Source organism: Heloderma suspectum, chromosome 6 (assembly GCF_057233095.1).
Source record: "Heloderma suspectum isolate Gila_16-S chromosome 6, 16-S_ref, whole genome shotgun sequence".
NCBI lineage: Eukaryota > Metazoa > Chordata > Lepidosauria > Squamata > Helodermatidae > Heloderma > Heloderma suspectum.
In genome coordinates this window covers 76,638,970-76,652,649 of record NC_139463.1, presented here as the reverse complement: position 1 = coordinate 76,652,649, position 13,680 = coordinate 76,638,970, and the positions used below count along the sequence as shown (strand labels likewise).

At 47.3% G+C, this 13,680-nt stretch overlaps 1 protein-coding gene across 4 annotated transcripts; it reads right to left on the bottom strand.

Moving 5' to 3' along the window:
- Positions 1-3,959: 3,959 nt before the first annotated feature.
- On the bottom strand, positions 3,960-12,638 carry THAP7 (THAP domain containing 7). 4 transcript variants are annotated; one of them, XM_084805066.1, is made up of 5 exons: positions 12,560-12,638; positions 7,271-7,350; positions 6,869-7,021; positions 5,414-5,527; positions 3,960-4,720 (listed from the first exon to the last, which is right to left on the bottom strand). In XM_084805066.1, exons 2-5 carry the CDS (start codon positions 7,348-7,350, stop codon positions 4,165-4,167), a joined length of 903 nt encoding a protein of 300 aa, XP_084661192.1. In that variant the 5' UTR covers positions 12,560-12,638; the 3' UTR covers positions 3,960-4,164. The 4 variants fall into 4 exon arrangements, with proteins under 4 accessions (XP_084661192.1, XP_084661194.1, XP_084661195.1 ...); XM_084805068.1 differs by having other exon boundaries at positions 3,968-4,720; positions 12,343-12,638; XM_084805069.1 differs by having other exon boundaries at positions 3,968-4,720; positions 6,929-7,021.
- Between the last annotated feature and the right edge of the window lie 1,042 nt (positions 12,639-13,680).

Genomic DNA, 13,680 nt, shown 5'->3' with positions numbered 1-13,680 from the left:
TTTTAAAAGAAGAAAGCGTTTTGTGATGAGCAATGTCCCCTGGCATGTCCATGCAGGCCCAGGTGCTGATGTCAGGCCTGTTTGCCACTATCCCATCACCTGCTGCTCTCTGGACGGTCAGAAACAGACACAACCCAGCATCCTCTCAGCTTCCCTTCAGTTGGCATTTGCAGCTGAGTGTTCTTTCTGGTGGGGGCAGAACAAGTTCTCTGCAGCTGCTTAGACTCTGGATCAATGGCTGGGGTCAGGCGGGTCTTCCCTTTGCCTCAATATTCTTCCTGAGAGGTTGGCAGTGCAGCCTTCCAGTGGTTTTTAGTTGAGCGCAACTTACCTCCATGCCAAAAAATGGTTTACTCCATGTCAAGACATTTGGGAAGGCCAAAAAAAAAAAAGAAAAAAAAAAGGCTCAGTTGGCACCCCTATTTTCCATTCTGATTTCCACAACCTCAGATACCCAAAACAAGAGACCTCCTCAAGCCCTTCATGTTTTCCCAAAGCATAACTGCTCTGGAACTCGGTATGTTTGTTTGCAGCCTGCAGCTGAGAGCCAATAAGAATTAAAGACTCAGCACATGTTCACAGAATACCTCCTTGGCTGGTCTGACAACATGAGAACTGGCACCATTTTAGGGGTGGCGGCTACACAATGTGCAATTCAAGATGTGCATCCAGCATCCTCTGCAGTTTTGCTCAAGTGACTGGGTGCCATGTGGGACCACATGTGATCCTAGAATTGTACCCCCAAATCATGGAAAACTTCCATCAGATTACGTGGTACAGCTTCTTGGTACAGCAAAATGCCTTGTACCAGCCCTTAGAGTCAAAGTACATGTGATGCTGGACAACTGTAAATAGCACCCCTGCCTCCAGCAGGATTGGAACAATTCACAGGAAGGAGGTTTAACTTTTCCCTGCAATGCCAGAAGCCTGATAACCCCGGACCCCCATCTATTTGGCAGCTTTGTGGGGAGTTTCAACTGGATCACATTACGGGAAGAGTCAAGCCAACTTCCCCAGGTGCAACAATCCCAGTCAGAGGGCCCAGGAGCTCCTATTTAAAGTAAAAACAAAACAAAAACCATGTACCACCAAGTAACACATTGAGATCAGATGCAGTTTAGACCTTAGTCTATGCGCTAAGAGGGAAGTCAGGTGTGTGAACACACTGGGCATAATGGAGCCAAAGTTGAACACTTGATTTCAATGGGGGCTGTTTAAGCCAGAGCCTATTTAAGCCTCTGCCACTGACATTCATATGACTTAAAAAGTACATAGCTTTGACAGGACTGTGCTCTTTTCTGTTGTAGACATGTGCTTCAGATATAGAAGCAAGTCACAGTACATGCTGATTTTCCAAATAAAATATACTAGCTTAGTAGGTATTTCAAAGCACTGCAGAGCCAGGAACTAAAGGGCTTGATCCTTTTAAGGTGCAAGCATAAGTGAAGAGGGGAGAGTATTTCCTAGGTAACTGCACAGAACACCCGGTGAATGTGAGATCACTCTGGATGGGTGAGGTCACAAGACCAGTCAGGTTGCCATTGACTCTTACCTGTCAGTCCTAACCTGCAGCTGAGGGTGAAGGAGCAAGGAGCAGGTTTCTCCAATTCATTTCTCCCTCCATGGCATTTAGACACTGGGACATCTTCAGTTTGAAGTGGTCAGATTCCCAAGGTAACTAGCACTGCTAAATGTAGAAAGGAGGGAAGGATTTCTAGACAACCTCCACCCCATTTTATCCCTGGTCATTCAATCATTTAAAGTATTTAATCCCACTCCTCAGCCAAAAACACTCCCAGAGCAACTTACAATCAATCAGGAAAAAACACAGTCCCTGCCCACAGGCTTACAATCTAAAAAGGCACAACATGCAAGGAAAAAGGGAAGGGAAGAGGAAAAACATTAAGCACTGTGATGGAATGGCCCTTCTTCTTCTGAGGAGGAGGCAGTCAAACTTGAGCAGGCCTTGATGTTCCCTTTGCCTGCTCATTTCCCTTGCTCCTCCTTTCCCACAGGGCAGTTGATGTTAATTAGCCCGGTGGTGGGGCAGCCCAACTGGAGAAGGCCCTAATGTTTAGAATGGTATCCTGTGCCTTCCTATCGAACAAGGGGTGTTGAACCTCTTTCACCCCGACGGCAAAATTCCATTTTGGAGAAGCTCTTGGGCACTGCATTCTATTGGTGAGTGGGTCAAAAGGGGTGGAACCAAAGGCAAAAGAGGCAGGGCATGTAATAGCATTATGTGTAGCTTTGGCTATTGGACAATATAGAAATGTAACAAAGAAAATGTGTATTGTTTAAAAGGCAAACCCAGCTCCAGGATTTGGGGAGCCCTCACACAAGACACCCTCTATAGGGCCCCTTAACCTGGAAGAGGTGGGTGGGCATGTAATTCTTTCACAATGCCTTGGACCTTGGTGAGTTCTTATGAAAAATGAGAATCAGGCTTGTAGCATACACTTTTTGTTGAAGATGCAGGGGATCATTGCAGGACGTTCAGAAAATCAATACAGATGGCCTAATATGTTATTTAATTGTATCTAGCAATAAGGTAAAAATGTATACAATTTAAAAATAAGGACCTAGTCCTTGGCAGCTATCCGAGTGCCTTCGCACTCATTGGCCAGAACGTTAGAAGGCAGGAACAAGTTGACTTCTAGGGCACAGTTGCATACAATCCAACATGATTTTCATTATATCTCCACAAGAAAAGGGCTAGAGACTAGGTTTTTAAAGTAAAAGGTGAACATTCAGGGAGAAGGGCAGGAATATTTCTAAGGGGGACCACCACCACCCCTCTTGCAGGTACAGACAGTGTGGAATGTCAGTGGCTTTGTTGAAGCAATGGGTCCTTTTGATCCCAGCATAAGGGCTCCTTATCCTAATACTGCAAGCCATGGAAATCATTTTGGTCCAAGTTAAAGACCACTTGCCCTGATCCAGCAACAAAGATGGCAGGCAAGCATCTTTTTTGTTGCAAATCTGAATGAGAATGTGTATCCTCATCCAAGGCTTCCAGAGTTTCAAACAAAATCACTTTAAAAAGAATGAAGAGCGCAGATCGTTGTGTTTGAAAGAGTGCACCTGGGAAAGATCCTATTTCAAATGTGCTGGGCCTAATAAATAATAGTATGTGCACCTAAATCAGGGGTGGGGAACATCAGGGCCAAGGGTCAAATGCAGCCCTCCAGGGTTTCCCAGATGGCCCCACCCCATCCCCTTTCCCAGCCACCACCAATCACTGGTTTCCCAGCTTCTGTGCAGTTCTAAAAGGTCGAAATGCCTTTCCCAAGCCTTAGTTACTGGAAGTTAAGAGTTTTACACTACAATATGCTAGTATTTTTTTGTATTTTGGGCCCCACCCCTTTTACCTGCAGCACCGCCCACCACTGGAATGCAGCCCATGAAAGATTCTTTGAAATTTAATTTGGCCCTGGGCCTGAGAGGCTCTCACACCCCTGACCTAGAGGTTTCCCCTCTGTTTCTGTATCGGTGACTTCGCTTCTGCTCTTATGTAGACCAGGCCTAACTCCACTCCTGGGGATAGGTTTTGCTTCATATTAATTCTAACAGATTCCATTTAAGCTTGTGGCTGGTGTACTTACTAGCATCTTTACTGCATTAGACTTTTCTCAGAGAGTTAATTTTTCTCCAGCTGACACAGCACCCTTTCCTCTGTATGTTGCAGGTTAATCGGCTTAAGTATTTATATAATTTGTGCAGATGAGTCTCAGGCAGGGTGAGGATGCTCTTTTAAGGAGGACCTGCTGATTAAGATGCTTGTAACCCCGTCACTCGAAGGAGAAGAGCATGAAGGTTCTTCTACCACCCACCCGTTATTTCAAGCCCCTCATGACTGAGGCCGAACAGCTACTTGCTAGAAATAGTATGAGCCTGCCTGCCCACAGGCAACACCACGCTGAAGACCACAGTTTAACCAGATATTTTTCAGCCGAGCTAGGAGCATCCAGTCATACAAAACAATCTTTATTTACAGATACAGAGTAAACACGAATGGCGAAAGGGAAGGAGGCAAGCATCCAGCGGCCAGTTAGCGTGTAAGGCCCCAGGCTCCGATGCACAGCTTGGCCAAGGGAAATATCATACAGCCCAAAGCCAAGACTGTGCCAGGCAGGGGAAAGTTGGTCTTGGCCCATCCCAAAGTTACTCAAGGTCATTGAGTAGCTGCAGTTCAAAGACCTGCAGGTGCTCCTTGAGCCGCCGATGTGTGTCGGCGCTGTGCGGCCGCCGTTCCCGCTGCAGCTCACAGATCCGCAGGCGGAGCCGCTGCTCTCGGCGCCGGCAGGCCTGCAGCTGTCTCTGTGCCTTCCCCAAAGCATCAAGTGCCGCCTCAGCCCGCCTTTTCCATAGCAAGGCGCTACCCACCTGGTAGCTGTGCTCATTCTGGATGTAGGCACCGGCCGGGGGAGGGAGGCGCAGCATGTAGAGGGAGAGGGAAACGGGATGGGATGGATCCCCCACAGGCTCCGGGAGAGCTGGAGAAGGAGATGCTTCTTCCTGGCCCGTAGCAGCTGGCGACTGTTCCAGGGGAATGTCTGACAGGGTAGCCAAGCGCTCTGGCTCTGGCCCAGGAAGGATGGGCTGGCTTCGGGGCTCACCGCTGGTGGGAGCAGCCCCAGGGCTTGGTAGCTCTTGTGCAGGGAAGCATGAGATGTCCATGCACAATGGAGTTGACTCCTCCTCCGGGCAAGGGCCACAGCTATGAGAATGGAACAGAACCAGGGTCAGGCAGGAAAGTAGTAGGGAAGATCTGCCACATTCCTCCCACCCAAGCACTGATAAGTGGGAGCAAGCAGAAGAGAACAAAATAAACCATCCAGAAGCTAAGGGCCCAAACAGGGCATGTCCCTGCTCCAGACACTCCTACAAGACTCAAGAACCAAGCCAGCCAACATGGAGCAGTAGACAGAACACCAGGGTTGGACATGGGAAAACAAGAAAAGCCTTTGGGCAGTTCTGAGCATATAACTCTCTCCTATAAGGTACCTTACCAGGTTGTTACAAGGATGAAATGAGATGAGGCAAGACAGGCACAATATGGAATAGCCAGATCTATTTAGCCTTTAAACTACAATCCAAGATCTGTGTTTCCTATGTATTATACCTAGCCTGCTACCGATCTCAATCTCTCTTTCTCCCCCCAACCCTGCTTTTCCTGTGTTCACCATCTCAGACTCCACAATTCTGTCCTATAACACTTCCACAAAATCCCTCTATCCCAACCCTACTGACAGATGGGGCCAATAAGTAATTAGGCTGCAATCTTATATGCACTTACCTGGGAGCCCCACTGAACATGGTGGGATTTACTTCTGAGTAAACATGCATAGGAATGAACAGTAAGGGAGGAAACACCTTCCACAAAGCAAGGGAAGACAAGATCAGTGCTCACCTCTGCTTCTGACGCTTTGCAAGTTTGGAGTTGCCTAGCTTTGATTTTCGGCGTGGTTTGGCGTGAAGCTCAAATATGGTGGGGACGGCACCCTCCTTGAGCCGATGGTAACCACTACAAAGGAAGCACTGGCATACATAAGCCATCACTGGCTGCGAACAGCCTAGCATTCCTCTCTGGAAGAAGGTAATCTGACTTGTGGACCACCGGACAGTAGGGTGAGATTTACGGAGGGCCACAGGACTCCAGGAGGTGCTAGTGCACCTACAGTTAGTCAGTTACATTCTACTTTGCAATATTATTTGCCCAGATCACTGCATAGGCATCAAAGTACAGAGTCCTAACTTTGTGGCCCAAACTGTTTGTATGGTTCCCCCCCTCCCACAAAAAAAAAAATCCAGTTTGATCTATCTCTGCAATATAACTCTCTTGCTTGCTCACTTTCATATGATTTATTTCTTTATTTAAAGAAAATTTATTTAAAGCATTTTAAACCCTCGTTAGCCAAGGCTTCCAGAACAGCTTAAACATATCAGTAGTAAGACAGTATCTGCTCTCAGCCTTACTATCTAAACTACACACCAGTAAAAAGGAAGGGGGAGGGGGGGGAACCAAGCGTGAGCACCAGTTCTTAAATTTACAATTCTTATTGTGACCATCTGGGATGGGAAAAGTTCAGGTAGACTGTGGAATGGTTGCTGGCTAGGTGACAGTTGGAGAGAGCAAAAGAAAGCTGATCTCTCAGCAGAGGTGATGGAACAGCCCTGCTTCTCTTCTCTCCCCTGCTCCAATGAAGATATGAAGTTGCTCTTTACTGACCCAGACCATTGGTCCATCCTGCCCAGTACTGTCTGCTCCTGAGTTGCAATGACTTGAAAAACTCAGACAGAACCAGGACCTGCTAACTAAGATTATTCTCAAGGTCTCCCTCTCCTCCCCATGCACTTCATTACTTCATCAAGCTGGTTTACCAGTGCTTGGTGGGAGTCTAACCTCTTAGCATGGCACATAAATGTGCCACTGCTAGTGACTACAGCTTGTCCTAAAGACCAGTGACTCTCACTGTTGAAAATTAAAAGCCTGCTGGTTTGCAACTTGGATTTCTCAAGGTCTACTTTCTCAGTGTTTGCTCATGTTGGTATTTGTTTTTCTCTAAAGAGACATTATAAACTGAAAACTGGTCACCCTGAATAAACCAGACCGGCTCTCCATGATAACTCTTCTTTGCCTTCAGTACCTGTTTTGTTTTCTGGCCTTCAAGTCATTATTACTTCCCTTCCCCACCCTTTCTGCAAGAACCCTTTAAAAACATGGAAGCTGCACTTGGATCCAATTTCCCAGTAGCACCTTCACCAATGCCAAGTGTGTCATCTAAGCCATTGTCCAGTTGCGACCATTTATGACTGTTCTAATTATGCTTGACCTTTCATGCCCTTTCATATTCTGATGACCTACCTGGTGCCCACCAGTTCGAAGCAACTCTTCTCAAAATGCTTGGAGCAAAAGTAAACATACTTGGAGGCAGGATCCCAGAGACCTTGGCCACTCATGTCCTTCCGCCGACAGTTCTCCAACCACGTGGCTCGCCGGGGGTTGTCCTTCGGCAGTCTGTGAGAACATACATGGGGTGAATCAGGGTTAGCCTGGCAAGGATGAGATGCAACATGGAGAACTATGGATGCCTTTTTCTCAAACTCAGGGGAAATGGTGGAGCTTTCTTGCAAATAATACAGGTGGCCTGGGCTGTGGCATTCCCTGCTACAACTATAGCAGCCTAATCCCAGCCAGCCTTCAATTCAACATGGACACTATCTGAATGGGAGACTGAAAGAGCACAAGATGGCCATCAACTCTCACCGATGGAAGGAAATGCCTCGGTTGCGTGTCTCGGGTGTGTCACGGGTGCAGCAGCCAGTGGCAGAGCAGTGACGGGGCATCTGTAAGAGGTGGGGAAAAATTATTTATAAACCACACTATCCCAAGGGCTCATATAAATTGTATGTAATTTTACCTTTACAGGAAGAGGCAAGTCAAGAATTCAGAAGCCCTAAGAACTGGGCTGTTTGTGCTATGAAAGGTCAAACTTTCTGCACTGAGTTAACACAGATTCTGTAGCAAGAGCAACAAAATTCCGCAATCTGAAGTTTGCTTGCTTTGCAGAATGTATTGGATTTATTTTTGTAGTTAGGAGTTGAGACAAGGAGCTACGCAGGGCAGTGAATTCCTAGCCTATAATGTAACTACTGGAAATCTTGTTCAGCCACTCTTCTGTCTTGTGAGATCTCACCAGCCTTGCACATTCACCTTTTCAGCACTGGCATGGACTATAAATCTGGCATGGAAGTCACTCAGACTCTCCCTTCAGTCATTACTCTGTAGATGCCTACTTGCATCTATCTCAGTTGCGCAGGGTGACAGGAGGGGAGAGACGGAAGATTTTGCCTTGTGGCAGGGAGTTGGACTTGACATCATAGAATCTTACAACTCTATGAATTTGCTATTGAGGTAGCCACTGAGGCAAAACTCCCTGTGTCCGTAGAGGGAAGGAAAACTTCTGGAGCTCTTGCACAGGGTTGTGCATAGAAATCTGAAGGCCTGAAAGGAGCCTGAGAAATTCAGAGGAAACCTCCATTATTTTCCAAGTCAGTGAAAACAATGGGGGAAACAAAAAAGAAAGAAAATAAAATAGTTTCCTCCATTTTCTTTTCCTCGGCCTTCACATCTCTCATTGTACAGCAGCAAAAACAGCAAGGCCACATATAACTTCCCCATTACACCAAGGCATTCTCTCAGAAACCTTGAAGTAATACAGCTAGGACTGGGGCAAGTCCAAAACGACAGCAACCTAGACTGTGCAAATCCAAACAGTTGTCCTTGAAAGAAGACTGCTGAAGCTTCCATTACGCCAGGAAAAAGGCCATCAAACCAAAGTGCTCAAAACACAGGATGGGAAGCTAAAGAAAAGAGATAGTTACTCTGCCTAAAGTCAAATAAAATTATGAATGCTGTGGAGAAAGTGGTCAAAGAAAATTCTAAGAGCAAGGTCACCCAATGAAATTGACTGGAAGTAGGTTAAGAACAGATAAAGGGAAGTACTTCTGCACACAATGCCAAATTAATGTATGGAATTCACTGCCAGATGTGATGCAATATCCACTAACTTATGGCGCAATCCTATCAAGATAGACACCAGCCTCCGAACTCATAGGCTGGTGCCTATCCAACGCAGGTCGGCTGGAGAGAATCCTCCCCTCCGTGCTCCAGCTGCCCTGCATTTGTGGCTAGACACACATTTTTGTGCGTCTAGCCGTGGCGTCAGGGATGGGGAAGGAAAGGGCCCAGAGACCTGATAGGAAGCTGTCTAAAGCGGCTTCCACTGTCTCCTCCCCTCCCCACCCCCAGGACTGCCCCCTTTTCACTCCCTCCACGCTTGGTTTATAAGTGCAGACGGTGGTGCGGAAAGAACTGTGCTGGCTGCAAGGGGGCTGAGAGCACTGTTTCTGAAAACCAAAAAATCTTATGGCCATCTAGACAGTATCTAGTGGCTATAGGGTTGCTCTCCGCGTAGCTTAAAAAAAAAAAAAAAAAGACAAATGCATGGGGGGGGGAGTCCATCAACAGCTGTTAGCTATTATAGTTAAATGAAATTTAACTATTTAACGAGATTAGCAAGGGATGCTAAAAGCAACAAAAAGGCTTTCTTCAGATATGTGCATAGTAAAAGACAGAGGAAAGAAATGGTGGTTCAACTATTAAGTAAGGATGGCAAAATGATAACAGATGACAAGGAAAAGGCAGAAGTGCTCAGTTCCTACTTTGGCTCAGTCTTCTTCCGAAAGAGGATCTATGACCCCCCTGGCAAAGGCGAAGTACAGGCTGAAGGGGCAGGATTGCAGCTTGAGATCGATAGGCATATGGTCAAGGAACACCTAATTACTTTGAATGAGTTCAAATCTCCAGGGCCAGATGAACTGCATCCTAGAGTAATAAAGGAACTGGCAGAAGAACTCTCAGAACCACTGTCTATTATCATTGAGCAATCATGGAGGACAGGTGAAGTGCCAGATGATTGGCGGAGGGCTAATGTCCCCATCTTCAAAAAGGGCAAAAAGGAGGAACCTGGAAACTACAGACCATGTCAGTCTGACATCAATCCCTAGGAAAATTCTGGAGCAGATGATAAAGCAATCCATCTGTAGGCACCTTGACAACAATGCCGTGATTATTCGAAGCCAACATGGATTTGTCAAGAAGAAATCCTGCCAGACAAACCTGATCTCATTTTTTGATCAGGTAACCTCCCTTGTGGACTGTGGGAGTGCTGTGGACATAATATACCTTGACTTCAGCAAAGCTTTCAGCAAAGTGCCCCATGATATCCTGATGAGCAAACTAGCTCAAAGTGGGCTAGATGAAACAACTCAGTCCTGGGCCCAGTGCTCTTCAATGTTTTTATTAATGACTTGGAGGAGGAAGTGCAGGGAATGCTGATCAGATTTGCAGATGACATAAATTGGGTGGGATAGCTAATACTTTGGAAGACAGAAACAGAATTCAAAGTGATCTGGATAGGCTGGAGCACTGGGCAGAAAACAACAGAATGACATTTAATAGAGATAAATGCCAAGTTCTGCACCTAGGAAAAAGAAACAAAATGTACAGTTACAAGATGGGGGATACTTGGCTCAACAATACTACAAGCAAGAAGGATCTTGGAATTGTTGTAGGTCACAAGCTGAATATGAGCTAACAATGTGATGTGGCTGTAAAAAAGGCAAATGCCATTTTGGGCTGCATTAATAGAAGTATAGCTTCCAAATCATGTGAAGTACTAGTTGCCCTCTACCCTAGTTGCCCTCTACCCAGCACTGGTTAGGCCTCATCTGGAGTACTGTGTCCAGTCTGGGCGCCATGCTTTCAGAAGGATGCAGACAAACTGGAGAGGGTTCAGAAGAGGGCAACAAAGATGATCAGGGGACTGGAAACAAAGCCCTGTGAGGAGAGACTGAAAGAACTGGGCATGTTTAGCCTTGTGAAAAGGAGACTGAGGGGAGATATGATGGCGCTCTTCAAGTCCTTGAAAGGTTGTCACAGAGAGGAAGGCCAGCACCTCTTCTCGATCATGCCAGACTGCAGGACACAGAAGAATGGGCTCAAGTTACAGGAAGCCAGATTCCAGCTCAACATCAGGAAAAACGTCCTGACTGTTGGAGCAATACGACAATGGAACCAATGACCTAGGGAGGTGGTGGGCTCTCCCACACTGGAGGCATTCAAGATGAGGCTGGGTTGGACTCGATGGTCTTATAGGCTCCTTCCAACCTTACTATTCTATGATTCTATTAAACGTGCAAGCCCGGAGGCAGTCTGTACCTCTGGATATGAGATTCTGGAGGAAAACGACAGGAGGACTGTTGCTTTTATTCCTTTCTTGTGGGTTTCCAAGAGGCATCTGGCTGGCCAACACTGGAAACAGCATCTTGACTTAGATGAATCCAGCAGTTCTTATGCCAAGTAGCAAATCCATGTTTAACTTGGTATTTCAAGTCAACTCTCAGAGGTCCAAATTAAGACCACTACCTTCTAGCCCAGCCCTCCCTAACCCTATGCCCTCCAGATGTGTTGGATTACAACTCCCAGATGATGGGAGTTGTAGCCAAACATCTGGAGGGCACATGGTTGGAGAAGGCTGGACTAACCTATATATCTTTCTTTACACTGCACTTCATTGATAGGCAGATTTTTTTTTGTTCCCAGCCTCTCACAGCAGATTACATTTGGATATTATAGGAATCACTACACTGCACTTGTCAAGAATGTGTGTAACAGTCCTGGAATCCAGAAAATGCTACAACATGGTAATATGAAGAACTGAAGATGATGCAAGGAAAGTATACCAGTATCTAATAGTATGGTTCAAGTCTGAGAATATTAACAAAAGAGGAAATAAAACAGAGAGGCTGAAAGAGAAACATGTGTGTGACACCCCCCCCCCCAAAGCAGGTTGTGAAAAAAAGGAAGGATAAAATGACATTTCAGAAACACCAATCACATAAAACAAATGTAAATTGGACCATCCCTAAGATTCTTCTCACAGACATCTGCTGATAATCTCCTAGCCTTGGGAGTTAATTAATTTTTGCACTCCTCATCCTCCCCCCACACCCAGGAACTCATGACTCCTTGAGAGCCCCCCATTTTTTCTTCACAACAACCCTGTGAGGTTGGTTACACTGACTGGGTTCGCTCAACCTGACAACCTACACTCAAGGTTGAGTATGGGTTGTCCTGAACCATGGGCTGTCGTTTTGTGCGAACCCAGCTGCGCTAACACACCATGGTTTGTTAAGCACAAACAATGCACAGTTCACAACCTAACAAGAAACCACCGGTTCTCTTTGTGGGTTGATTGTGGTTAGTGCGGCTGGGTTCGCATAACACAACAACCCGTGGTCCAAAGACAACCCACAGTTCAACTCAAACTCAAACCTGAGTGCGAGTCGTCGTGCTGCGTGAATCCAGCCATTGTGAAATGGAGACTAGGTTGCAACCTTGCAACCCTTGCGGTCACCCAATGAGCTTCAGGGCTGAGTGGGGAATTGCCACTTTCAGTGCCACTGTAGGCATACACCCCACAGACAATTCAACACGGATTATACCGTACATACACTTTCGTAAGGTTCTACCTACCCCTGACTGCAAGGGTTGCAAACAGCATTAGTAACGGTGAGCATGGAAGGGGGCGGGGATGCTAGTTACTCCGGATTAGCTAATCTGGAGTAAACAGAAAGAAAGAGGGGGAGCGTAACTGCGGATCATACCAAACTGACAGGAAAGGGGGAGCCACGAACCTCCTTCCTAAGCCGCCCCCCCCCCGAGAGATCGCAGAGTTCGAAATGATCGGCGCCGGGGTGGGGGGGGCGGCATACCGGAGCATGGAGTGGGCGGGGCTACAGCAGCTCTCACCGTCCCCCCTCCCCCTCCGGCCTTGCAGGTCGCCCCACCCCCGGGGGGGGGAAGAGGAAAAGCCGGCAGCAGGGCGGAAAAGCCACCACACCATCCCCCCGCGGGGATGGAGAAGCGCCAAGACGCCCCCGAGGAGAAGAGGCGGGGGCGCCGCCACAGCTTCTCTTTTCGGGTCCTCACCTCCCCACTCCCATTGCTCGGGGCGCCGCCGGCGCGGCTTCGAAGGCTGACCGGGGAAAAGGAAGCCCCGGCTCTTCTCGCGAGAAGGGCGCGCGGGCGGAGACGTAGACCTAGGAACATGCAGAGCGTCCCACGCTCTCGGGGTCGGAGCCGGGCGCCGTCGGCTCTAACATCGATTTGGTTTTCCGCTCAGATTTCCCGGTGCAAAGCAGAAGAAGGTCTTGAAGCACAGCGGTGCTAAGGTGAAGGGCGCCCGCTGCTTCCATAGGGAATCACAGCCACCACACATACAAAGATATTTTTTTTTAAACTCAAGACAGGCAATGGCGGCTTTCAGGTTTACCGGAAGTTTAGGCTGTGCCACTCGTCTAACTGTCTATCTCTATGGAGCCGGAGCAAGGTTCCTGCCCCTTAGTAACCACCCTCCCTCCTGACCGAGCCCCTTTCCTCAGTCTTGGGGGTTGCGGTGCCTTCAGCCAGCCAATGCCCCGTCCCTCCCGCCTTCTCTCCCAGAATAGAACCAATCAACGGCTGCCGTGGCGGATAAAGGCGGGCTCAAAAATTTTTAAAAGGAGCGTGTGTATATAAGGGAGAGTAGCACGCGACCCTTGGCCAATCACAAGCGCCCTGAGGCTTGATCGCGAGGCAGGCGCGAGCCCGAGGAACAACTGTCAGTGTCTGAGACAGACAGGCAGGGAGAAGGAGATGTCAGTCTGCCAGTTCATTTGCTTTTTTAGCATTTATTTTTAAGCATATTATTTTCTAGATGTTCTTAAACATTTTAAGCTGTGTTCTTACCTTTCATGGTTTTAGATCTATTTGGCGAACTGTCCGCAAAGCTTTGTCCATTGGGTTATATTAATAAGTGTAATAAGGTTTACCCTGCTTTTAAGTCAAAAAGGCTCCTAGGGCAGTCTACAAAAATTCGATTAAAAAAACCCCACGCCATTCCCTGCTGCAAGCTCAGAATTTAAAAGACATGACACACGAGGAAGAAAAAGGGGGATGAGCAGGGAAGAGGAGAACAAGCAAACTCAGAAGCCAGTTCGCAAAGTTCATAGAATCATAGAATAGTGGGGTTGGAAGGGGCCTACAAGACCATTGAGTCCAACCCCCTGCTC

Excerpts from the sequence above, each read along its gene's own strand:
- THAP7 (XM_084805066.1), bottom strand. The coding sequence starts at position 7,350 with ATGCCCCGTCACTGCTCTGCCACTGGCTGCTGCACCCGTGACACACCC. Across the intron at positions 5,528-6,868 it reads TTCGAACTGGTGGGCACCAG|TGGTTACCATCGGCTCAAGG; the intron begins GTAGGTCATCAG and ends CTTCCTTTGTAG. Across the intron at positions 4,721-5,413 it reads GCAAAGCGTCAGAAGCAGAG|CTGTGGCCCTTGCCCGGAGG; the intron begins GTGAGCACTGAT and ends CCATTCTCATAG.